Here is a 27,577-nt window from a genome sequence, read left to right on the forward strand (position 1 = left end):
ACAGAGGAGGAAACTCTGTCATTAGAAGGGTTCAAAATTTATGAGGAATTGTTGGATAAACTGTCGGTACTTAAAGTTGACAAGGCACCAGGGCCGGATGAGATGCATCCAAGGATATTGAAGGAAGTAAGAGTGGAAATTGCAGGGGCACTACCCATAATCTTTCAGTCCTCCCTAGGCTCAGGAGGGTGCCAGAGGACTGGAGAATTGCAAATACTATGCCCTTGTTCAAAAAAAGGTTGTAAGAATAAGCCCAGCAATTACAGACCAATCAGTTTAACTTCAGTGGTGAGGAAAATTCTAGAGACAATTGTTCAAGATAGAATTAGTAGTCACATGGAAAAATGTGGGTTGATAAGGAAGAGCCAGCATGGATTTCTAAAGGGGAAATCATGTTCAACTAACTTGGAGTTTTTTGAAGAGGTAACAGAGGGAGTAGATGAGGGTAATGATGTTGATATGGTGTACATGAATTTTCAAAAGGCATTTGATACAGTACCACAACAGATGTGAGAAATGTTATAGCTCATGGTTCAAAAGGGACCGTAGCAACATGGATACAAAATTGGCTAAGTAATAGAAAACAGAGGGTAATGGTCAATGGATATTTTTCTGGCTGAAGGAAGGTTTGTAGTGGAGTTTCCTAGGGGTCAATATTGGGACCCTTGTTTATCCTGATATATAATAAAAATCTAGATCTTGGTGTGCAGGGGACAATTTCAAAGTTTGCAGATGATATGAAACTTGGAAGCATTGTAAACTATGAGGAGGACAGTATAGAACTTCAAAAGGACATAGACAAGTTGGAAAAGTGGGCAGATAGGTGGCAGATGAAGTTCAATGCAGAGAAGTGTGAGGTGATGCATTTTGGTAGGAAAGACATGGACAGACAATATAAAATAAGGGCGACAATTCTTAAGGGGATGCAGGAGCAGAGGGACCTGGGTGTATATATGCATAGATCATTGAAGGTGGCAGGATAGGTGGAGGGAGCAGTTAATAAAGCATACAGTATCCTGGGCTTTATTAATAGGGGTATTGAGTACATGAACAGGGAGATTATGATCAGTTCATATAAGACACAAGTTGGTCCTCAGCTGGAGTATTGTGTACAGTTCTAGGTGTCATACTATGGGAAGGATGTGAATGCATTGGAGACAGTGCAGAAGAGGTTTACAAGAATGATTACAGGGATGAGAAACTTGAGTTACGGACATAGATTGGAGAGGTTGGGACTGTTTTCCTCGGAGAGGAAAAGGCTAAGAGGAGATTTGATGGAGGTGTTCAAAATCATGAGGGGGGTAGATAGAGTAGATAGGGAGAAACTGTTCCTGCTCGTAAAAGGATCACGAACAAGAGGGCACAGATTTAAAGTGATTTGCAAAATAAGCAAGTGTGATGGGAGAAAAAACTTTTTCACACAGCGAGTAGTTTGGGTCTGGAACGCACTGCCTGGAAGTGTGGTGGAGGCAGGTTCAATCGAGGTATTCAAGAGGGCATTAGATGATTATTTCAATAGAAACAATATGCACGGTTATGGGGAAAAAGCAGGAGATTGGCACTAAGTCACAGTGCTCATTTGGAGACCCAAAGCAGACACGATGGGCCAAATGGCCTCCTTATGCATCGTAACAATTCTGCAATTTGCCCCATTCTTCTGCCCCCTCTACTATCCCTTTGACCCAATCTCCTGCTCTTCCTTATCCTCCTCTTCCCTCCCTGCTCCTTTCAGCCTCAATCACATCTTTAATCCTCTACTCTGTCTCCATCTCTCTTCCCATCAGCCCTGTCCTGCCTAATCAAGGTCTCTGCCCTCTAACCCTGCTTGACCTGAAAAGTGTCTTTGGCTTTGAAGAAATGCTACCCACTGTGCAATGATTCATGTAATGCAGAGCATATGTTCAACATTACTGCAAATCACTCCGTATTTTCCAAAAACCTTGTTTCCTGATTGCATTTTGCCTATGCTTAACATAAACTGCTCTTCGAAGAAAAGTAACAGTCAAACATATTCCAAGCACTTTGCTGTAAAATTTACTTTTTCTTTCAGCATGCAGTCAAGGTCCTTCTGTAATCTGGAAACCAATTTGTCAGATTCAGTCAATTTTTCCACTGTTTCCACCAGCTCTTTCTGCAATCGACTGTTCTCCTGTTAAAAAGAAAAAATTAACATTGAGTCACTATTAATTAGATATAGATTAGGTGTCAGCCATGGTAACACTCTCCCTTCCAAGGCCAGAAAGCTGTGGGTTTCATCGCACTTCAGACATTTGAGTGGAAGATCTCTACTGACACTTAGTGTCGCATTCCCTCAGTACTGCACTGGACAGATGTGCCATCTTTTGGATGACCTATCTATGTTCCTTTGCAGACTCCTTAAGTGGTCTTCACAACCTATTCTCCTATTTTTGGGTCATCAGCAAATTTAGCAACCATACATTCGGTCCCTTCATCCAAGTCATTGGTAGAGATTGTAAATAGTTAAGGCCCCAGTATTGATCCCTGTGGCACTCCACTCGTCACTTGTTGCCAACCAGAAAATGACCCATTTATCCCTACTCTCTGCTTCCTGTTAGCTAACAAATCCTCTATTATGTTAATATGTTATCCCTACACCATGAGCTCTTATTTTGTGTGGTTACCTTTGATGTGTCACCTTATCAAATGCCTTTTGGAAATCCAAGTGCACCAAATCTACAGGTTCCCCCCCCTTTATTCATGTTGCTTGTTGCTTCCTCAAAGAACTCCAATAAGTAAGTCAAACCTGATTCCCCCTTTACAAAACCATATCGACTTTGCCTGATTACATTAAGATGAACTGATACAGAAAATAATCAAAAAGACTAATGAAATGTTGGCCTTTATATCTGGAGGACCAGAATACAAGGGGGTAGGAGTTATGCTTCAGCTATACAAGACCTGATTAGAATACACCTGGGGCAGAATTTTGCCCTTGATGGGGAATTCCGAACTCCGCCACCGAAACGGGACCCACTGCCATTTTGAATGGGCAGGCCAATTAAGGCCCGCCCAGCAGCATCCCCAATGGGAAGCGCTATGCGCTTCCTGTGCAGGGAGTGGGGGAGGGATTCCCCAACTGTCATAGCGCGCTTTTTTGCGCAGGCACATGAAAGACCACATTGCTCCCTGAGACTAAGTGCTGCCTCAGGGAGATTACTGACAGTGTAAAAAACTTAAAAAATAAAAAAATATAAAAATTATTAATGTCCCCCTCATGTGACAATGTCACACGAGATGGGACATGTTATTAAGAAGCACATAAACTTTATTAAAGTTTTTAAAATCGGACATGAAACCTCATCCTGCCAGTGGATGAGATTTCATATATTATCAGAAGCCCGCTGGGGCTCCTGGCCTGCCCGCCAGCCTTAAGGTTGGACGGGCAGGTCTTTAACAATCTTAATTATCCTGTCAATGGCCTCAATTGGCCATTGACAGGTTGCCCACCTTTCTCAATATTTAAATGGACCGGGATGATGTCGGGGGTTCCTCCCGACGTCACCCCGTGTCATTTTCCTGTCGGCGAGCGGGCCCCACCCCCAAATTGCCGACAGGAAAATTCAGGTCCTGGAGTACTGTGAATAGTTCTGAGCACCACACCTTAGGACGGATATATTGGAGGGAGTGCAGAGAAGATTTACCAGAATGATACTTGGACTCCAAAGGTTAAATTACGAGGAGAGTTTACATAAGCTAGGGCTGTATTCCCTGAAATTTAGGAGTTTATGGGATGATTTGATCAAAGTATTCAGGATATTATGAGAAACAGACAGGGTCGATAAAGATAAATTATTTCCACTTGTTCGGGAGTCTAGGGCTAGGAGGAGCATATAGTGTAAAAATTAGAGCCACATCTTTCAAAAGTGAAATTAGGAAACACTTCTACACATAAAGAGTGGGAGAAGTTTGGAACTCTCCTCCACAAATGCAAATTAATACTGGATCAATTATTAATTTTAATCTGAGATAAAAGAGGTGGGGCAAAGGTTTGCAGTTAGGTTGCAAGCCAGCTATGATCTCATTGAATGGAGGAAAAGGTTTGAAGAGCTAAATGGCTACTCCTGTTCCTATGTTTTGTGACATACGGCAGAATCATGCCAGGTTTACACCAAGTACCTGCGATAGCAGGCGGGTAAAGCACAATGGCGGGTTTTCACGTCGTATCATCCCAAACCCGCTGTGTAAGTTACACATTCCTGGGAAACACACCGTTTCGATGGCCGGCAGGCTCTCATACACCCGCCCGCCATCACCTCGCTGCTTCATCAAGCCGGAAGCCATATTTAAAGTCCAGCACACATCTCAGTGCTTCCAGCCCGTGACTACTGCAGGGAAGATGTCCACGAAAGGCAAAAAGGCTGCAGCCCCCAGGTTTAGCAATGCATCACTGGAGCACCTTTTTGACGCTGTGTAGGCCAGCCGCGATGTCCTCTACCCCCCTCTGGCCACAGGATGGGCAGCGGCATGATCAACCAGGCTTGGGAGGTGGTGGCAGTGGTGACCAGTGCCACTGCTGCACAGAAGAGATTGGCCATCCAATGCAGTTAGAGGATGAATGATCTCATGCGTGCCGCCATCTCATCACTCTAAACGCACACACTCAAACCTATCACACATTCATTGGCATCTCACTCACTGCCAGCTCAAGCGATATCACCATCCACTCTCACACACACACCCTTACATGTCCATCTGGCCTCATCTCCTCTGGAGACTGCCTCCTCAGCCTGCACCACCTTGAGGCCACTTGCACAGATCAACATGTGACCCCACACACAGCCTGGGTTACCCTCCTTCCCCAGTACAATCCTCGTCCTGCAGCCTCTTCCCTTGCCGGAGGCCACTTCTCCCCCTTCGTCAAGCAAGACCTAACCCTTCAGCCATTGAAAAGCCCACCAGCCCCCCCCAACCACTGCCTTGTGGCTGGTCTGGTAGGTAGAGACCTGCCAGTGAGCAACCCCTAAAAGTGATGTGATGCTGCCTATGAAGCCTGGCGCTGATGACTGTGAGTGTTGACCGAAGCAAGGTAGGCAAACAAACCTTGAAGTGCCGAGTGAAGTGCAGCCCATCAGGTGCCTGTTGCTTATGTGCTATTGTGAAATAGACGAGCCGAGTTGGGGGGACGGGGGACGGGACAAATCCAGCGAGCTGGCCTAATAATGATATGCTGATGTATTACAATGAGGTTCCCAACGCCCAATGGCAGGCTGAGCGGACGATTGCGAACTGGTTTCACTCCGTCATGAAACCAATCGCGCCATATTGGCCGCCCTCACCACCGAGCACACTGAGAGCAGGCACGGAAAATCCTGGCCATAGTCTATCGTGTTCAAGAATACTGTCCACAATGAAGACCAACTTTTATGGGGGCAAAAGGACAAAAATAACTTGTATCACATTTCTGGCAATGTTTTCCAACAGGAATTTTATAAAATTACCAAAATTTTGAGATCTCATTTCTATCGTAGTTACATGCATTCTACTCACTAAAGAATATTTTAAACCATTACACAATTCAGTTTTCCTCTAAAATTATGCAAAGCAATGAAAAGCTGGAAAAATAGCTGCACATTGCACCCTCAAAATAACAACGTTTTCCACCCTATATGATAGGGCCCAACACTTAGACCATCCTGCTTGCCCTATACAGCCTTCCATACCAGGCAAATGGCATTCATTTGCCATGACTATAGGCATCAATTAAAAAGGCTTAAAGCGTATTAAGTGTGTCAACTTTTTCAGCAGATCAACAGCTGTTCACACCTTATTATAGTATTGTTGCATTCTTCAATTCTACAACAATAAAGTTAACACTGACTATACATCTCGGTGTCTCTCCCTTTCCCCAGTTTGGGTATTCAAACAAAGTGAGAGAATGAAGATTCCCTCTCATGCTTTTTAAAGATTTCTTTTTTAATCAGCCATCATATCTGGAGGGCAAATACCATATGCCTGCTACACATAATGGGAACAGTAATAGATGGCTCCACAGCACCTTGTCCAGGCACTATGTAAACTGAGCCAAGGTGGTAGGAGAACACAGTCTACCGCTGGATGATCTCAGCCCGGTCACCTCGACAAAGCATTCCTCCACAAGCAGTCAGCTCACCTTGATACCCTTCGCGGCCAGGAACGGTATGCCTGTGTCTATGCAGTGGCGGGATGAAGGTAGGGGGAAAAAAATGAATAAAATAAAATTCACCTCCCAAAAGGGGAGAAATACCACATTATTCTTTGGCATACCTTCATTGTTAGTTTCAGCTTTTCTTTTGAATGGATCTCCTCCAATCGGAGGGAATCTATCTCGTGTTCCAGATCTGCTTGCTGTGTGTTCACCTGCTGTACAATCAGCTCTTGTTCCCGGTCCATCTCCAATTTAACTGCTGCCATCTTTTCCTTGTATCCTTGATCCAAGTGTCTGGGCGGGGAAGGTGAGTATGCAATTTACTACAATTTCATTACAAGGAATGGTTGAACATTGTAACAATCTCACCATAAAATTAAACTTTGCAAAACACATGGCTTTAACAATAAGAAATTTGGGAGAAACCTCTTTACCCAGAGAGGTTAGAATTTGGACCTCGACACCATAAGGAGTAGTTGAGGCTACTAGCAATATATGCATTTTAAGGGGAAACTAGGTAAGTATATAAAGGAGAAAGGAACAGAAGTATATGTTGATAGGGTTTGATCTAGTGGAATGGGAGGAGACTCGTGTTGAGCATAAATAACAGCTTAATTGACCAAACTGTCTGTTACTGGGCTGTAAACTCTAAGAAGCTGATTTTTTTTTTAAAAGTGTAACCTTATGTCTACTGCAAGTGTTGCTATGCACAACCTTTATCATTGTCTCCTTCTCTAGGCAATGGCTGACACTGAAATAAGGTCCCACATGCACCTAATACCCTTACCCAATAGTTATTCATATCTTGGTATTGATAATTCCACTGTGCAGAGGGGTGGGGAGAAGTGCCATCATAAACAAATCTGTCCATATGTCCGACACATGCTCTTTACACAAGAAATAGTGATCAGATGGGGAGGCGGGGTGGATGATGGGAGACACCTTTGGGGACCGAGGGGATTGATCTGTATCTACCCATCTTTTTTAAGCTAGGGAGCCAATAGGGCCTCAGTGCTCATGATTCAAACAGGGAGAATTTGTTTCAGGTTCTTTCTCCTGATTGACATCAGTGAATCCTGCTGGAGGGAGTGAGGATTTGTGTGCGTGACCAAAAGTTAGGGAGCTGGGTCAGGTTAAGCTCTGATGCCTCTGGAAGTCACTCTAGCCGTCAATGCTCACCATCAGGAGTAATAGTTGCCTGGATGAAGCATTGGAGGGTGCTCAAAACCTGTGGAATCAAACTTGGGGAAGGAGTCAACATCTTGAGCAAAAGAGGGATAGGGGAAAAAATTGATGAGAAAATCTAAAGATAGTATTGCAACCAATCAAGAAGTTAACTATAGACATTTTACAGAGAACCTATCAATGAATTGTTAAGCATGGAGGTAGCCTGCAAGTTGGACCCAGATGAATATGTGCTCCCAACCCATGATCTCCACCACCAAGAAAGACATGGGCAGTAGGTGCAAGGGAACACATCGTCCTGGCTTGGCCAGGTATCACCTTTCTTTCATCGTCGCTGGGTGAAATCCGGAACTCAGCCAATAATATTTGGCAGCAACTTTACCACATGGGCTGCAGTGGTTCAAGAAGGCAGCCCACCATCACTTTTCAAGGGTACCAGAAATGGGCAATAAATACTGACTTTGCTGGTAATATCCCACCAAAATAATTCCTTGGAGCTGGAATACTTTTCCCTTTTCCTGCATCCTGGGAGATCAGAGTGTCTGGGGAACAAAAAGCAAACAAAATATTCAAACATCATCTCGCACTGACTTGATTTTGGTTTCGTTGAGCAATTCCATTGTGGCATGTCGGTCATCAACTTCCTTGGCTAGCTGCACATTTCGCTTCTCTGCTCTTTCCAAGTCCGCTTTCACTTTGTCTCTCTCCTTGTTCAACTGTTGAATTTGCCTTCTGCAAAAACAAGGTGTGTGCAACATCAATCCAACACCATTTTGTATTTGTTATACAAATCAAATGATTTTTATAGGAATAAAAGTAGTCACTTAGAATGAAAAGTTTCCTACTTTAATAAATAAATACTACCAGGAGGGATCCTAAAACGTTCCCTGTGAGAACGAGGGCTCATACAACCGGAGGACCTCAGTAGCCTGGGCAGCCTGTTAGACCAGCGCATATTAAAATCAGGAGCAGCACAGGATAAGTTAAAAGGGCTTTCTGCTAAATACTGGATTGTCAACCGTGCATGGTACATGTGGGTACAGGGAACAGGCATCTCCACAGATAAAGAAGATGATGCAACGTCTGAGAGTAAGCTTGTAAGAACAACAATCATTTGTATTTATACAGCGCTTTTAAATTAATAAAATGTCCCAAGGGATTTCACATAATTTGATTGAATCTAAAGGGTTAGGGCAGCAAAAAAAAAAAGCCATTAATGTTGCTGCATCTAATCCTGGGGCTCATAAGTTAGAAAAAGAGGCTGAGGCCAGAGAGAAAGAAGTTTCAGAACCTACAGAGCAGCTAGCAGCAGCCAAGCAAGAGGTAGAATACTGGTAATTTTGGGTACTCAGAGCAGCCAGGACTATTCAGAGACTGGAACAGCATTCGCAGATGAACAGAACTAAAATCACGACCTACAGAAAGGAATATCTAATCTGCAAAGTTGGCAGTGACCCTGGCCAGCAGAGTAGTTTAGAAGCGCCTCAGCACCTCAAGTCATGCGAAGCCAGCAGGTGGCAGCGTTGTCTCACCCAGCTGAGACAGAAAGTGCTGAAACCTGATGGTGTTAAGGGAATTTCCCCGGTCTAAAAGTTGCTGAGACAACCTTGGGACAGGGAGTATAGGCACAAGTCCCTTCCATACTCCCTTTACTCCCTCTGACTGGGGAGCCCCAAGCCTACATAATTCATCTGGCAATGTTACATAATGAGGGACAGTTGGGCATCTGTTCAACTCCTCAGGCACTTGTCAACCCACAACAGTTCAACTCAACCTTCCTGTAACCTAGAGAGCATGAGAGTCATGAGGCAGACAAAAAAGGTGCATGGTTAGGAATCTTCCACTCCCTATGATGGTCATGAAGGCAACATTACCGTTAATGGGTTTGGAATAAGAGAGGAGACGTAAAGTTACAGGACACGGTAGGAAGAAACTCGGTTGTTGATATATCAACACCACCTCCTCCTGCACTGAGTTAATGTCAGGTATTTCACAGCGTACGATTGTTACATATAAATAAAAACACATTTGGAAGTTGGATCTTATTGTTTTAATCAATCCCTTCTAATTGTGGGATGTGGACATTTTCAATTTCATTGACACAAAATAACCAACAGACTTTAAAATAACATCCTGAGAATCTGAGTTTTCAATAATCCTACTCTGACCCCAATTGTGCTGCTATTTGGAGGAGGCAGATGCAGAACTGGAGTGAAGTTTCAACATTTGAATCATTGAGGACATTAACCATCGCACTGTCCAAACTAAGAACATTTGTCAGGGGAGTGGGACTAGGTGAATTGCTCTTAGAGAGAGCCAGTGCAAACACCACAGCCTGAATGGTCCCCTCCTGTGCTGTGAACTTCCTATGATTTTACAGGTTGGATGTGAGAACTGCTGGGAGTCATTGTTCACTTGGACCCCAACAGCTACCCGGCTATGATGCACCTAGTTCTTACGCTGATGCTGCTTCAGTTAATTGTGCTGATCATTTTAATTTACTACAGGTGGCGGCTTCAAAAATGAGGACAACAACTGGACAATGCTGCTGAACAGGCTAAAAATTCTGTACAGATGTTACCAGAGAACTCCTGGCAGGAAGGATAGAGAGAAGAATTGGAGGAGTGTGGGAATGACAGCCCACACTATGCAAGGACCTTAATGTCCTGGGCAGCCTGTGGGACCAACACATATTAAACTTAACACAAGGCCAGAGCATGATGAGTTAGAATGGGTTTTGACTGAATATGGGATGGTAAGGCTGAATTTGGGAATGTAAGCTATGTGCTGTATGAGATTGGGGGCGGGGGTGGGGGCGGGGGGGGGGGGGGGGGGGGGGGGGGGGAGCGAGGGTGCATCTCCACAGATAAGGCGGCTGATGTCTGAAAGTAAGCACCAAGCAATGTCTGTAATGATCTGGAATAATCTCCCTGATCACTGGTGCTTATGAGAAATGGTACTGAATTGATTAGTCAGTGTGACCATTGTATACAGTTATACAGTGCTAGTGAGACCACATCTGGAGTATTGTGTACAGTATTGGTCACCTTATTTAAGGAAGGATGTAAATGCATCAGAAGCAGTTCAGAGAAGGTTTACCAGAATAATGCCTGGAATGGGTGGGTTGTCTTATGAGGAAAGGCTGGACAGGCTAGGCTTGTTTCTGCTGGAGTTTAGAAGAGTAAGAGATAACTTGATTGAAACAACGTCTTGACAGGATGGATGTGGAGAGGATATCTCCTCTCATGAGAGAATTTAGAACTAGGTGTCACTGTTTAAAAATAAGGAGTCACCCATTTAAAATGGAGATGAGGCGAAATTTTTTTCCCTCAGAGGGTCGAGAGTCTTTGGATCTCTCTTCCTGAAGAGGCAGTGGAAACGGAGTCTTTGAATATTTTTAAGGCAGGTGTGGATAGATTCTTGGTAAGCAAGGGGGTGATAGGTTATTAGGGGTAGGTGGGATGCAGATTTGAGGATACTATCAGGTCAGCCATGACCTTATTAAATGGCAGAGCAGGCTTGAGGGGCCGAATGGCCTACTCCTGCTCATTGTTTGTATGTTCGTAATAGGATAATTGAAAGGGATTGTGAAGGACAAAATGTATTTTAGCTGTCATGTATCTTTGTTTAACAACGAATTGGTTATATTATGTATCTTTTTTCATTACAATTAATTACACTGTATTGTCACCTGCATGTTTCTTTGCTTCACTGTGATTTATTGATACTATGCTTTAAATGTGAAGGGAAAAGGGAGTGTGAGCAAATCACTGTACAGGGGCACTCTTATGGGAATCATGAGTATGGTGTCTCAATAAATATCTGGCCATGCATTGTTATGACTGCATGTGTGTTCACTGGTGTTTAAAGTAATGAGGCCAATTAGAACAAGAAAGCAGTTCAATACTCCAGAACTACCAGAACTTTAGTTTACTAATTAAGTATTACTTATACATCTTTTTGAATGCAATTCTAGCTTTTAATATATACAATATACTGGGACAGCCACATTCCAATTTTAAGCACTCATTTTTTGAAGTACTTTGCATTCCTAAGTGATAAAGAAAGAATGTGCACTCACATAGTGCCTTTCACAAGAAAGAATGCGCACTCACATAGTGCCTTTCACAAAGTGTAGTCACTGTTGTAGGAAAATGAAAACCAATTTGAGCCCAGCAAAGTAGCATAAACACTGATATGATAATGACCAGATAATCCTTTATAGAAGTGCTGGCTGAAAGTTAAATATTGGTCAGGACATTGGTGTAATTGCCCTGTTCATCTTCAAACTGTGGATCTTACATCCACCCAAGAAAACAGATGGGATCTCAGTTTAATAGGGCAACGCCTCTGCACTGGAATGTAGGAAGTAACAAATACATATTTCTGAAAAAAATGTCCCATTTTATCAGCAACAACAGCAGCTAGGTTTATTTATACAGCACCTTTAAAGTAATAAAGTGTTCCAACAAGATTCATGGGAGGGGCATTATAAAACATAATAACTCCTCATATGGCTTGGTATCATATTATGAGGGATGATCAGAGTTGGTCAAAGAGGTAGGCTCTAAGGAGGAAAGCAAGATAGGGAGGGAATTCCAGAGCTTAGGGCCTAAGCAGCTGAAGGTAGGCTACCAATTATGGAGTAATTAAAATCGGGGATGCTGAAGAGACCACAATTAGAGGAACACATATCTCATAGGGTTTGTGGAACTGGAGGAGTTTACAGAGATAGGGAGTGATGAGGCCTGAAAACAAGGATGAGAATTTTTAAAATCAAGGTGTTACTTAACTAGGAGCCAATGTAGGTCAGTGAGCACTGTGTTGATTAATGAACAGGATTTGATTCAAGGTGGTGAGGTAGATTTGGGTGTTGTCAGTGTACATTTAGGAACACATCTGTGTTTTTGGATGATGTCACCAAGGGGGAGCCTGTAGATGAAAAATAGGAAGAGGCAAAAAGTAGATCCTTGGGGACACCAGAATAACAGTGCGGGAGCAGGGAAGACAAGGCAATTCTCCGATTATGATTAGATAGACAAGAATGGAAACAAGCGACTGCAGTCCCATTCAGTTAGGTGGCAGTGGAGATCTGTTGGTGGAGGATGGTGTGATCAATTATGTCATAAGTTGCAGACAGGTCAAGAAGGACAAGGAGGAGTGGTTTATCTTTGTTACAGTCATATAGGATGCCATTTATCACTTTGATAAGTGTCATTTTGGTACTATGGCGGGGCAGAAATGTGATTGGAAGGATTCAAACATGGAGTTCCAGGAGAGATTGGCACAAATTTGGGAGGCGACAACATATTCAAGGCCTTTGAAGAAGAAAAGAAGGTTGGAGATGGGGCGGTTGTTTACAAGGATGGAGAGGCAAGGTCAAGGGTTGGTTTTTTGAGGAGGAGGTGATGCTGACAGATTTGAAGGAGAGAATGCCATTAACAATGCCAGCTAACCTGGGAGCCAGGAAGAGAAGTTGGGTGGTCAGTTGTTTTGTGGAAATAGGGTCAAGAGCACAGGAGGCGGATCTCATGGACAAAATCAGCTCAGCATTAGGGGAGATAGGAGAGAAACTAGAAAAAAATATACGTTCAGGGCTGGGGCATGGGGGAGGCCTCAGAAAAAGTTTGGCCCAATGGGCTAAGAGAAGTGGTAAAGGCAGCTGAACAGATGATCTCAATCTTATTTAATAAGAAATCCATTATGGATAGAGGGTCAAAGGCTAGACATTAGGGATTTTAAAAGTGCAATAATAAGTGAATTGGGGAAGAGTTTTATCCAGACACAGAAGGAAATAGGGTTTGGAGGGGGAAGCAGGATATGGGTGGAGGATGAAACAAGGAACTGATCAGAGTTGGCATCATCTGTGATTGATACAATAGCGAGGCCACTTGGAAGCTATTTATGTTTTTACAGTGTTATTTCTAGCGTTGGATGGTTTATGTACTCATGCTGGGAACCAATGTCCTGATCCCATGGAGTTCAATACCCCAAAAACAATGCAGTCTGCAAACTAGATCTTACAATTCTACTGCAATTCTGCCTACAGCCAACAGATGGAAACCAGGAACAGCTAGACAGGTCTTTTTAAATTCAGAGATAAAAACAAAAACTGCGGATGCTGGAAATCCAAAACAAAAACAGAATTACCTGGAAAAACTCAGCAGGTCTGGCAGCATCAGCGGAGAAGAAAAATGTTGATGTTTCGAGTCCTCAACAGAACTGAGTGAAATTAGGAGAGGGGTGAAATATAAGATGGTTTAAGGTGGGGGGAGAGAAGTGGGGGGTAGTGGTGTGGTTGCAGGGACAAGCAAGCAGCGATAGGAGCAGATAATCAAAAGATGTCGCAGACAAAAGAACAATGAGGTGTTGAAGGTGGTGATATTATCTAAACGAATGTGCTAATTAAGAATGGATGGCAGGACACACAAGGTACAGCTCTAGTGGGGGTGGGGTGGAATAAGACTAACCGGGCATAACAGGTATAGATTTAAAAATAATTAAACTCATACTGCTTAATGGTGGCTGAAAACAGTGTGTCTGCTGCCAATGCAATATGGCTGCACAAGTTGGGCACTGATACCCATGAGCGCATGCGCGCTGGTCCACACTTGCATAATGACTCACTGTGCTCTGTCCAGCCTGCCAAAATTATATGGGCGTAAAATAAGTGGATAAGTCAAAGGCAGAGCCCAAGGTGAAAGCAGCAAATGCTAAGAAAGCAGCGCCAGGCAAGGAGTGGAACAATCTAAACCCAATGGCTCTTCTCAGAGCTACCCACATCCTTCCGGAAAGAGCTGATCCCTTGATCAATTGATCCTTGTTCTGGCACTTGGAGCAAGTTTCAGATAGAAATCCGGTATTCCTGGTCACTCGCTATCCCTTGGCCCCTCCCCCACTATCTACAAGAAAACAGAAAGATGTCTGTATCTCTTCTGATGTGTCCAGGGGTGTGTCCAGGTGCAGTCAAAGTTGGCATTAGTTTCCTTTTTCACAGATTCAGGGTAACACATTATACTCTCTGATTCAGCTGGAGAAGATGTTAGTAAAATTCTCAAAGTGTCTGGGAGTGGAGTTGTGTGGTAATGGAATAGAAGCTGGGATTGAAATGGAAGCAGGCGGTTTGACTGGCTGGAGAAGGGGAACTACGGAACTTGGCAACAGACGCAGCCAGTTGGAAAATGAGACTCTTTAAAGCTTGAAGTGTCTTGACTTCTGTTTCCTAGTGTAGTGAGGTGCGAGCTCCACTTCATACGCTCTTGACCCTATTCCCATAAAACAACTGACCACCCAACTTCCAGTCTTTGTTCCCATGTTAGCTGGCATTGTTCAAATCTGCCATCACCCCCTCCTCAAAAAATCACTTTCGCACCACAAGTGGCATTCAAGATATGACACACAGAGATACCGTACAGAGAAGAGTTGAACATTTCTGTAACTAAGCAAGAAAGACGTTCTACTTACGTCATGTCTTTCACAACCTCAGGATGTCCCAAAATGCTTTACAGCCAATTGTGTACATTTCTGAAGCGTAGTCAGTATTGTAATGCAGGAAACCATTTGCACACATCAAGGTCCCACAAACAACAAATACTGGTCAGTTAAACTGTTTTAGTGATGTTTGTCGAGGAAGGAATGTTACCCAGGACACCAGCAGAACTCCCCTGCTCTTCAATATAGTGTCATGGAATCTTTTAAGTCCACCCGAGAGAGTAGACATCTCGGTTTAACATCTCATCAGAAAGACTGTACTTCAGACAGTGCAACATTCCCTCAGTACAGCACTGGAGCAACAGCCTTTGGTGCTCAAGTCTCCGGCGTAAGGCCACAACCTTCTGAGTTAGAGGCAAGTGTGCTCCAATGATCCATGGGTAACACTGGTCGACTTTAAAATAATTTTCATTGGCTGCACAGGAAGCTAAAATTAAGACACTTACTGAAGGCAGTTGATTTCGTTCTTGTAACAGGCAAATGCAGCCTGATGAATCCCATTTTTGCTGGCCAGTAACTCATTTTCCAGTGCTATGGTCAGCTCTGCAAGGTTCACCTTCTCTTCCACATCAAAGTCCAAAGTCTGTCAGAAAGAAATGATCAACACTTTGAAAAGTAAATGCTGCAAACGTGCTGCCATTATAATTTATACTAGCAAATTCATTGCCTCCTTTTCCCATGAAGGGAGAGAGAATGGGAGGGTTTCTGCATCAAAGCATTAATCGAATTTTCAAAGAATTGTGCATCTGCGATAGCATGTACTTTAAAACAGAGAATGTGAAGGGGAGATTTCATAGAGGTGTTCAAAATTATCAGATGTTTATTCATAGAGTAAATAAGGAAGAAACAATTTCCACTGGCTGGAGGGTTGGTTACCAGAGGGCACAGCTATAAGATAATTGCCAAAAGAACCAGGGGGTGATGGGAACTTTATTTCTTTGCACAGTGAGTTGTTTTGATCTGGAATGCACTCACTGCGAGGGCGGTGAAATTTCATAGTAACTTTCAAAAGAAAATTGGGTATATATTTGAAAAGAAAAAAACTTGGAGAGTTATGGGGAAAAGAGCAACATGGATGAGGCTAATTGGATAGATATTTCAAAGAAACAGCATAAGCACGATGGGCTAAATAACTTTTCTTCTGTGCTATATGAGTCTATGATCCACTGTATTGGTACATCAATAGCAATCAACCATTGTCTCTCACTGCAAAACACCTGATATCTCTACGGTCTCTTCAAATAAACACAAATGTGTCACATTCAACACAAAGGAAGTATGTTTTGGTTCAGTTCTTTCTTTCACTTTCCCCTTCCTAATGGGTCACTGCATTGTAGAATCACTCAGCTAGCAGGACAGTGCTGCCTGAGCTGGAAGCTCCTCTGAGGCCCCATATAAAGGGGCAGAGGTTATGCCACATTTGCAAAAAGCTGTAGTCAGTCTACATCTGAAATATAATTTTCAGTTCTGGCCGCAGCACACCTTAGGAAGGGTATAGTGGTCTTGGAGAGAGTGCAGTGCAGATTATGCAGAATAATACCCAGGCTAAAAAGAGTTAAACAATGAGGACAGGTTGCACAGGCTTGTATTCCAGAGAGTATAGAAGACTCAGTTGAGATATAATTGAGGTGTTTAAGATAATTAAAGGATTTGTTAGGGTAAATAGACAGAAATTATTTATTCTGCTGGGGGAAATCAAGAACAGGGGCCAGCCCAATCAGTGGTAATGTCAAGAAACACTTCTTCACACAAATTGGCATTGGAAATCTGGAACATTCTCCCAAAAAAGCTGTTGAGGCTAGCTCAATCGAAAATTTGAAAACTGAAGATTGCTAGAATTTTGTTGGGCACACGAACCACGGTGGGTAGATGGATTTAAAATACAGATCATCCATGATCCAGCTGAATGGTGGGACAGGGTCGGAGGTTGAATGCCTATTTTTGTTTCTGTACCAATATTATTCCACAAAGAGCTGACAGGAGTATGGTAAGGGAAGTGGTCAGACATCTTGTGGAAGGGCAAAAAAGCCCTATGTAGCATTCTGCGAGAGAACTTAGGGCTGAAATAAGAAACAGAAAATTCTGGAAACACTAAGCAGGTCAGGCAGCAGCCGTGGACAGAGAAACAGAGTTAATCTTTCAGGTATGTGACCTTTCATCAAAACTCAACTTGGGGCTGCCGGTTTGTGATTAACTTTCTCACTGACGTACACGTGGACTCAAAACCAACTCAAAACCCCAGTAATAAAACCAGAAAATACTGCAAACACTCAGCCAGTCAGGCTGCATCTATGGAGAGAAGCATTTAACACTTCAGATCAATGAACTTTCATCAGAACTGAGGAAAGATAGAAAAATGTAAGGTTTTGAGCAAGTGAAAGGGGAGAGGGACAACAAAAGGGAAGGTCTGTGATAGGGTGGAGGGCAAGAAAGATTAAATGGCAACAGATGTTGTGGCACAAAAGACCAAGGGTGTGGTAATGGGTGGAGTAAAGGAATAAAAGATGTGTCTGGATGAAAACAGGAAATGCTGGAAAAACTCAACACTAGTAGCGCATCTGTGGAGAGACAAACAGAGTTAACGTTTCGAGTCCGTATGACTCTTCCTCAGAACTGAGTTCATTCCCTTCTTGAGAAAAGGAGAGACACAGACAGAGTGGGAGGATTTTAGCATCAGAACACAAATTGAATTTTCAAAGAATTGTGCATCTGCGATAGCATATACTTTAAAACAGAGAAAGTGAAGGGGAGATTTCATAGAAGTGTTCAAAATTATCAGATGTTTATTCCTGGAATAAATAAGGAAGAAACGATTTCCACTGGCTGGAGGGTTGGTAACCAGAGGGCACAGCTATAAGATAATTAACAAAAGAACTTGTGGGGGGGGTGTGATGGGAACTTTGTTTCTTTGCACAGTAAGTTGTTGTGATCTGGAATGCACTCACTGTGAGGGTGGTGAAATTTCATAGTAACTTTCAAAAGGAAATTGGGTATATATTTGAAAAGAAGAAAAACTTGGAAGAGTTATGGGGAGAAAAGCAGCAGAGTGAGACTAATTGGATAGATCTTTCAAAGAAACAGCGTCTGTACGGTGGGCTAATAGCCTTCTTTCTGTCCTGTATGAGTCTATGGTCCACTGTATAGGTGCACCAATAGCAATCAGCCATTGTGTCTTTCCAGCTCTGAAGAAGGGTCATACAGACTCGAAACATTAACTCTGTTTCTCATTCCACAGAGTTATTCTAACATTTTCTGTTTTTATTTCAGATTTCCAGCATCCACACTATTTTGCTTTTATTTTATGGCTGTTTGAAGTGTGAATGGCTGGATAGCAGCCCCCAAATGCAAAATGAAAGAATGAAGAAACGAGAAAAACCAAACCAGTTTTTTTAAAAAAACCTTATAATTGTTTACAATTCACTTATTGCCATTTTATTTATTTTTATATTTGTTCACGGGACGTGGACCTCGCTGGCTGGGTCAACATTTATTGCTCATCCCTAGTTGCCCATGAGAAGGCGGTGGTGAGCTGCCTTTTTGAACCTCTGCATGACTGAACAGCACCTTTTACTAAAATGAGTGAACAGGATGAGCTCCCAAAAGCTCTAATAGATTGTGATCAAAAATTAAGAGCAGTAACAACAGTGGGGTTGGTGACACTTGGTTTCCGCACCTTCTGAGCACAACCTCTTCTATGCCCATTTTAACATCCTTCCTGATTGGTGAAAACATCACTTTGAAAGCCATAACCAAAATAAAACAGTTTTGCAAGTTGGTTCCGTTCTACACTCTCCCTCAAATTTTCAATATGAATTTATGACCAAATGAAAAAAGGTACAAAATGGAATGGTGCAAAAATAGCATTAAATAAACGTATCGATCTATACGAGGGAACTTCTCCCTCTCATGATGCAACAGGTCGTTAACTAAAAATCAGTATCGACCCAAAATTTAGACACTAAATGAAAATGAAAAGATGCAGCTAGTGCTCACACCTTTAGCAGAGTGGAGCTGCACTATAAGTCAGCACTCATTTTTCAAGGGGAATTGGATATATAATTGAAAAGGAAAAAATAATTACAAGGCACTGGGGAAAGTGTGGAACTAATTGGTTAGCTCTTTCTATGCTGCAAGATTCTACGGTAGCACAGTTCTATTCCACCCCAAATTACATCTGGCAGTGAGCGCTTAAACAGACCACAAAAATTCTTGTTCACACTGACAAGCTAATTTTCAAGTCTCGTGGACGTACCTATTGCATTGGATGCCTAACATCTCCAAGTTAACATGTTCCATTCTCGTACAGTAAACAAGTACAGCCATTGGTTTCTGAATGAGTTGTTTCTCCCTCTCCAATTGGAAGAAAGAAACAATTACCCAATTTTTAAAATAATGATTCAAAAACAGTTGTCAACCAGATAAGGTTGAAACAAAATGTTCACCTAGATCTTTATTATTTCATGGGATGTGCGCGTCGCTGGCAAATCCAGTATTTGCTGCCCACCCCTAACTGCCCTTGAACTGAGTGGCTTGCTAGAGTGGGTCTGGAGTCACATGTAGGCCAGACTGGGTCAAGATGGCAGATTTCCTTCCCTGAAGGACAGTAGTGAACCAGATGGGTTTTTACAACAATCGATGATAGTTTCATAGTCACCATTACCTTTGTTAATTTTGTTGCCAATTGCCGTAGTGGGATTTGAACCCATGCCCTCAGGGTATTAGCCTAGGCCTCTGGATTACTAGCCCAGTGATATTACCACTACGCCACCATCTCCCCTTTGTGCTCAAGTCTCTGGAGTGGGACTCAAACCCAGGACATTCTGATTCAGTAGCAGGAGTGTTGTCCCAAGCCACAGCTCAGGAAGACAATGAAGAGGGAGCTAAATTATATGTTAACAAAGGTCAATGAGAGCTCTGTCTCACCTCTAATATCTCTTGACTGTTTTTAATTCCGTCTTCTTGCCACATGTTGATTATTTGTTCAGGTGATGCATAACCAGTGCCATCATCAAGACTGGAAAACAGTTGTGAACCAACGGTGTTTGACATCAAGGATGGAGTTGCTGTTATACATCTGTTCTCGTCAAAGGCCTGAGAGAAAAGAAATTGTTATTTGTGCATGCAATACAGTTAATGTATGTTTACATCAAAGTTGATTCCTGGAAATTGTATTCAACTGACTCCTGCAAGAACTCATTGTTTAGAAATTCTCAAAAACAAGAATTGCCAACACTAGTTGGCAACATTCCTCCTTCAAGCTCCATCTCCCAGTTCCATTTCTCCAGATTCCACTACAGGTGCATTTTAGGTTAAATTGCTTGACCTTCCTGCTGTCCGAATCATCTGACATGACACCAATTCAGACCTTGCCTGCCCTAGCTTAGGTCATTTTCCCATCAGGTCTCAGACCCTCTATTCCTGTTTCACATGGGCAATTGTCTCAGTCACCTCTCCTGATGAACTCTAAAAACCTACCAAACTGTAAAACTGATCTTTTTTTAAATCAGAAAAGTGCTTCCTTTATAGCTCAATTTCCTTATAATACTAGGAAACAAGCAGATTGCCAGAGGAGTGAGAGAACTGGGGGTTTTGGAAGAGGCTTAAGAGAGCAAGGGTTTCAGATATGGCTGATGGGATAGAGCAGGGGAAAGGGGTCAGAGAGGAATAGTAGGAAAAGTGTGAGCAATACAAGGGTAATGGGATGCTAGATTGAAGAGATGGAGTGATAGTATTCAGGATAAGTAAAGGAGTAGTGAGGGGTTAGGGAAGGCAGTGCATGAGAGGATTAATGAGAAGCAGAGATGGAGTAGTGTGTCTGTGGTAGCAAGGGGGTCATAGGATATGGGCAGAAATAGTCATGAGAAGAGAGGGCAGTACGTGAACAGTGGGGAGCAAAGGGATGGTGGGGGAAGCAACAGAGACGGGGTAATGAGGAAAGAATGAAGCTGCCTAGACCTGTAGCCACATGTTGGAGGAATAAGTGATGAACCATTTGGAAAGACGAGGAAGAGAAAGCAAACCTGACTTCATGCATTAAACAATATTTAACAAAAGAATAACTCTACTATATCCTGCCTAACCTGATGGAGAGCTCGACGATATTTCTGCTTGTAGGGTGTGGAATGGACTGAAGCCGCAGGTCCATGTCGAAATAATCCAAGAAGAAACTCACTGAGGCTCACTCTTCCATCACCATCTTTATCCAATTTTCTGAACAGATCAGTAACTTCCTGTGGAAGAAAAATCACAAACACCTCAAGTGGACAGAGACAAGATTTTACACCAATAATCTCACCATTCAAACCAGAAACAAGTAAATTAGAAATAAAGGCCTTTATTTAGTGCCTTTCATGACCTCAGAACATTGAAGCACTCTACATGCTTCGAAATGATGCCTCGAGATTTTCTACATCCACCTAAGAGGGCAAAAGCTGAAGAGTTAGGAAGAGTGACCTTGCTGGGGAATATGTTGTTTTTTAAAAGGTCTTTTAAAGGTGGGGGGAAGGGAGGTCAAAAGGAATTTCTAAAGATAAAAACAAAAAACTGCGGGTGCTGGAAATCCAAAACAAAAACAGAAATACCTGGAAAAACTCAGCATCGGCGGAGAAGAACAAAGGCAGCGTTTCAAGTCCTCATGACCCTTCAACAAAACTAAGTAAAAATAGGAGAGGGGTGAAATATAAGCTGGTTTAAGGTGAGGGCGGGGGTGGGGGGGGGGGGGCAGTATATAAGTGTGGGGGGGTGATTGTAGGGACAAGCAAGCAGTGATAGGAGCAGATAACCAAAAGATGTCACAGACAAAAGAACAAAGAGGTGTTGAAGGTGGTGATAATATCTAAAAGAATGTGCTAATTAAGAATGGATAGCAGAACACACAAGGTACAGATAGCTCCAGTGGGGGTGGGGTGAAATAAGACTAAAAGGACATAAAAGATATAGATTTAAAAATAATGGAAATAGGTGGGAAAAGAAAAATCTATATAAATTATTGGAAAAGACAAAAGGGAGGGGGAAGAAACGGAAAGCGGGTGGGGATGGAGGAGAGAATTCATGATCTAAAATTGTTGAACTCAATATTCAGTCTGGAAGGCTGTAATGTGCCTAGTCAGAAGATGAGGTGCTGTTCCTCCAGTTTGCGTTGGGCTTCACTGGAACAATGCAGCAAGCCAAGGACAGACATGTTGTCAAGAGAGCAGGGAGAAGTGTTAAAATCGCAAGCGACAGGGAGGTCTGGGTCATCCTTGCGGACAGACCGAAGGTGTTCTGCAAAGCGGTCACCCAGTCTGCGTTTGGCCTCTCCAATGTAGAGGAAACTGTATTGGGAGCAATGAATGCAGTAGACCAAGTTGGGGGAAACGCAAGTGAAATGCTCACTTGAAAGGATTGTTTGGGCTCTTGGACGGTGAGGAGAGAGGAAGTGAAGGGGCAGGTGTTACATCTTTTGCGTGGGCATGGGGAGGTGCCGTAGGTGGGGGTTGAGGAGTAGGGGGTGATGGAGGAGTGGACCAGGGTGTCACGGAGGGAACGATCCCTACGGAATGCCTCCAGGGGGAAGATGTGTTTGGTGGTGGTATCATGCTGGAGTTGGCAGAAATGGCAGAGGATGATCCTTTGAATGTGGAGGCTGGTGGGGTGATAAGTGAGGACAAGGGAACCCTATCATGTTTCTGGGAGGGAGGAGAAGGCGTGAGGGCGGATGCGCAGGAGATGGGCCGGACATGGTTGTGACCTCTCTGTCTCAATTTCTGGTGATAGACTGTCCACCAATATCCATTACAAGCCTACCGACTCCCACAGCTACCTCGACTACAGCTCCTCACACCCCGCTTCCTGTAAGGACTCCATCCCATTCTCTCAGTTCCTTCGCCTCCGTCGCATCAGTTCTGATTTTGCTACCTTCAAAAAGAGCTCCTCTGACATGTCCTCCTTCTTTCTTAACCGAGGTTTTCCACCCACGGTAGTTGAAAGGGCCCTCAACCGTGTCCGGCCCATCTCCCGCGCATCCGCCCTCATGCCTTCTCCTTTTGCAATAGGCAGGAGGGTACCAATAAGATGGAAAAGGTTGCAGGGCTTTGGTAAGGCAAGGGTATGGAGGGATTTATGTTTAAGGGTAAGGATCCAAAATGAAATCCAATGGGGACAGAGTGGCAATTTGATCAACAAGGGTACATGCAACAAACAATCAATGCTTAGTATGGGGCTCCAGTGCAGCAAAGCCAGAAGTGCATCTTTTGGATGTAACATCAAACCAAGGCACCATCTGCTTTCTCAGATAGACGTGAAATATGCCATACCACTAATCCTAAGAGCAGCAGGGGAGTTATCCCGGCCAAAATTTATTTCTGAAACATGATTGCCAGACATAAAAAAGATTATCTAGTCATTGTCAGGTTGCTGTTTGTGGGAGCAAATTAGCTAACACGTTTCTACGTTAGAACAGTGACAGCAATTTAAATGTATTTAATTTACTGTAAAGTGCTTTGATAGGTCCTGAGACTGTTGAAAGATACTTTATAAATGCAAGATAACAGGTAGCTGAAGTTTGAATGATGTCTGGTCTTCCCAATTGTAGGAAACCTGACTCATCATTGGCATAATGTTAGACAAATAGGCTGACAGGAGGGGGATGATTGTAGGATTAGCGAACAATGAAGAAATAGAGTTGAACATGATGAGTACATGAGTTGAAGACAACACCAAGCATATTGTTGATGTCAAACAGGAATTAGAGGAGAAACAATTGTTGGCGATATGATGGTGCCATTGTAACGATTAGGCATGGAACCAAAGTCCTACTAAAAGGGAAGATGAAGTAGCAAATGAAGGAGGGAAGTATGTTAAGAGGCTTCAAGGCAATTTAGACGGGTTGAGTGAGTGAGCAAATATATGGCAGATGCAGTATAACGAAGATAAATGTGAAGTTATCCACTTCGGTAGGAAAAACAGAATGGCAGGATATTATTTAAATGGTGATAGATTGGGAAATGTTGATGTACAAAGGGACCTGGGTGTCCTCGTACCCTAATCACTGAAAGTAAGCAAGGAGGTGCAGCAAGCAGTTAAGGAGGCAAATGGTGTGTTGGCGTTCATTGCAAGAGGACTTGGGTACAAGGGCAAGGATGTCTTACTGCAGCTGTACAGGGCCTTGGTGAGACCACACCTGGAGTATTGTGTGCAGTTTAGGTCTCCTTACCTAAAAAAGGATATACCTACCATAGAGGAAGTGCAGTGAAGGTTCACCAGACTGATTCTGGTGAATCCTGATGGCAGGATTGTCATATGAGGAGAGATTGGGTCGACTAGGCCTGTATTCACTGGAGTTTCAAAGAACAAGAGGGGATCTCATTGAAGCATATAAAATTCTGAAGGACGGACAGACTGGATGTAGGGATGATGTTTCCTCTGGCTGGGGATCTAGAACAAGGGGCCACAGTCTCAGGATACGGGATAGGCCATTTAGGACTGAGATGAGAAGAAATTTCTTCACTCGGAAGGTGGTGAACCAGTGGAATTCTCTACCACAGAAGGCTGTGGAGCCCAAGTCACTGAATATATTTAAGAAGGAAATTTATAGACTCTAAAGGCGTCAAGGGATACAGGGTGAGGGCAGGAGTACGGTATTGAGATAGAGGATCAGCCATGATCATGTTGAATGGTGGAGCAGACTCGAAGGGCAGAATGACCCACTCCTGATCCTATTTTCTATGTTTTTATATCAACCGTTTTGAACACTGCTAGGAGGTCATTTATCACAAGGACTGACTAAGGCACCATGACTGAAGTCACAGGGGATACCATTTGAGACTCTGCCCAGGGAAATTATCAAAGAAAAGTTTGATGGGATTCAAACAGTGAGTTTTGAGAGGGTTAGGCAACAGCTTGCATTTACTTAACGTATTAAAAACATTGAGGCATTTCACAGGGGCATTATTAGACAAAATGTGACACCAAGCCATGTAAAAAGATATTAGCACAGGTGACCAAAAGCTTGGTCAAACAGATAGGTTTCAAGGAGCAACTTAAGAGTAGAGCAAGAGGGGTTTGGGGAGGAAATTCCTGAGATTACGGCTTAAGCAGCTGGAGACAGTGATAATGGTGGAGCAAGGGAGGTGATGGATGCGCAAGACACCAAGCTGGAATGTAAAGATCTTGGAGGGTTGTTGGGCTGGAGGAGATTATAGAGATAGGGAGGGACAAGGCCATGGAGGGATTTGAACAAGAGGGTGTATTTTAAAATCAAGGAACAGCACGTAGCTGGGATGCCATAAGACAGCAAGGATCATCGACAAGAAACAGGTTAGAAATTGCACTGTTGTCAGAGTGAAAAAGTAGATCAAGTTTTGAAGAGAGGGCAACAATGGTAGTTTAGAAAGGAGGAAGAACATTGTCTGATCAGTGAGTGTTGTTAAAACGTGAGCCAGCACTATGGCCAGGAAAGCTAGTTGAATGGTCAGGAATTCTGGTGGGAGGTGATCGAAGGAGCAGAAGATGGGTATCATAGAATAGATGAACTTCGAAAGGGTGAAGGGAGAGGAGTTGCCAAGTGACAGGGCTGCCTCGTTGGGGCGGGAGAAGGGGCTCACATGCGAGGCAACCGCACGATGGTTTCGATCTTCAAGATAAAGAAGCCCACGAGCTCTTCACACTCGTTTTAGAACCAAGGATGGAGGCAGCAAGGCAAGGCATTGAGGGAAACAGGAATGAGAGGTTTGAGAGTGCAATCTTTCAGATAAAAGAAGCTTTGTGTTGCCCTTGCCCTCTAGGATGACCCTACAATAAAAGAAACATTTGATGGTGGAGAGGGAATAGTGTTACGGTTCAAGATGGTCCAATCAGATTTGGTGGTACACAAGACTTCAGGGCTCATCATACACCAGGTTTGCTCAAGTCTTTAGCCCTCAGGCATAAGGATGTGAAGATGGGAGTTTTGAGACAAGGGAGAAGGCAGCAAGATAAGAGCATTGGAAGCAGAAGTAAGGGAGCTGACTGCTTGGCTGGTCAGTGGCAGTGTTTCTCTTACAAGTGTAGAGCCAGCAGAGTGTGGAGAAGTTAGAATTGACAGTGAATTGGTGAGGAACCTGGGCAACAGTTTTTCCAGGGGTGAAAGTTAGGGCAGCGTCATTGGAAGTAGACCTGGAGACGTGAATGCTAAGGGAGACAAGGGATTGGTCAGAAATTCCCGTTTTCAATGACAGAGACGACAGAGGTGGAGATCATATGAAGTTCACATGGTTACAGATTGGGGAGTTGCTGTTAAAGATGATGTTGACCGTCAAACTGAATTAGTTGGATGAAATAAACTCAGATTTGAACAAAATCCTATTAAAAACAAGTTAAATAAGCTGTTTGTATGCCTCACGTTCCAATATAACTGTACCACCATCATCTACACCTTGGGTTTCAAAGGTTATCATCCTTTCAATTTTGGACACAACTCTGACATAAGCAACCTTGAAGATTTAAATTGGAGTACATGAGACAAACCGAACTTCAGCACTCATTGGTGGTATTAAGCCTGAATGAACCAGCAATCTTCCCAGGTCACAGCTATTAATTTGGTATCTAATCAATGAACATCATTAGTAGTTATCTACCAATTGGCAGTTGATTATAGGAAAGCATTATTAGACCTTGGGAACAATGCTCCTGCTTACCCTTTTGGTGTAAGCAGCTTTACAACACAAGGAGATTGAAGAAAGAGAGAAAACATCGTGGGCCACTGATGTATGTAGTGTGCCAATACTAGGCTCCCAACACTGTCATATTTATACTAACATTGAATTAGATTGAGATTAGCACACATACTTCGTCTTTGAGTTCCTTTAGGCCAATATTATCACAGACTGTCGCCAATTCCTCCTTGTTAAGGTAGCCGTTCCTCCCTACTCCCAACTCATCCCAGATAGCTTGCACGTGGTTTTCTGTAGCTTCAGGACAAGGAGTGGAGAACCTCCTGGGACTGTCAAAGTCATCGGTATTGTATTTGCTCAACTGACCTAATTGAGAATTTTAAACATAAACAGTGCTTAACCATGTTTACAATTCTCACAGGTAACTTAAGAGAAAGAATGTTTTGCTGAGACTAACAATCGGGACATGCCAAAACTAAGTCATAGAAGCACAGACAATCATTGTGCCATTTTAAATGTGCTATCCAATTAGTCCCGCCCTCCTGCTCTTTCCCCATTGTCCTGTAGATCTTTCATTTTCAATAACTGTATATATCCAATGCCCATTTGAAAGTTACTACTGAATCTGCTTCCTCCATCTTTTCAGGCAGTATATGCAGATCAGAACAGCTCACTGCAAAAAATGACTCATCTCCCTCTGGTTCCTTTGTCATTTGCAGTACCTTAAATCTGTGTCTTCAGGCCATCAACCCTGCTGCCAGTGGAAACAGTATTTTTTCCCCCACAAAACCCCTTCATTATTTTGCATGCCTCTAATAAATCTCCCCTTAACCTTTTCTGCCGCAAGGTGAATAATCCCACCTTCTCGAATCTCTCCTGAATAGTTCCTCATACCTAATACCATTCCTATAAATATCTGCACCCTCAGCAAGGCCTTGACACCTTGTTCCTAATGCATGGAGCCCAGAATTGGACATAATACTCCAGCTATGCCCTAAAATAATGATTTATAAAGGTTTAGCACAACCTCTTTGCTTCTGTATTCAATTTTGTTATGAGTACATGTCTCACATTGCTTCATTAATCCGAGAACCCTTAGCAGAAAATGCATAAATTCGACACATTT

General features: G+C 43.1%; 1 protein-coding gene across 6 annotated transcripts in view; it reads right to left on the bottom strand.

The window, feature by feature from the left end:
• Window positions 1-27,577, bottom strand: part of ninl (ninein-like) — a 113,508-nt gene that overhangs the window by 46,694 nt on the left and 39,237 nt on the right. For 5 of the 6 annotated variants that reach the window (XM_041176992.1, XM_041176975.1, XM_041176983.1 and 2 more), the window contains exons 6-12: window positions 26,627-26,817; window positions 20,902-21,051; window positions 19,745-19,912; window positions 15,268-15,404; window positions 7,922-8,062; window positions 6,265-6,439; window positions 2,039-2,149 (exon numbers count right to left, since the gene is read on the bottom strand). In XM_041176992.1, coding sequence (XP_041032926.1) covers window positions 2,039-2,149; window positions 6,265-6,439; window positions 7,922-8,062; window positions 15,268-15,404; window positions 19,745-19,912; window positions 20,902-21,051; window positions 26,627-26,817 — 1,073 coding nt within the window. The remainder of the gene's footprint in view (window positions 1-2,038; window positions 2,150-6,264; window positions 6,440-7,921; window positions 8,063-15,267; window positions 15,405-19,744; window positions 19,913-20,901; window positions 21,052-26,626; window positions 26,818-27,577) is intronic. The other variant, XM_041177001.1, reaches the window with a different exon arrangement.

The sequence above is a fragment of the Carcharodon carcharias genome, chromosome 2 (genome assembly GCF_017639515.1).
Source record: "Carcharodon carcharias isolate sCarCar2 chromosome 2, sCarCar2.pri, whole genome shotgun sequence".
Lineage (NCBI taxonomy): Eukaryota > Metazoa > Chordata > Chondrichthyes > Lamniformes > Lamnidae > Carcharodon > Carcharodon carcharias.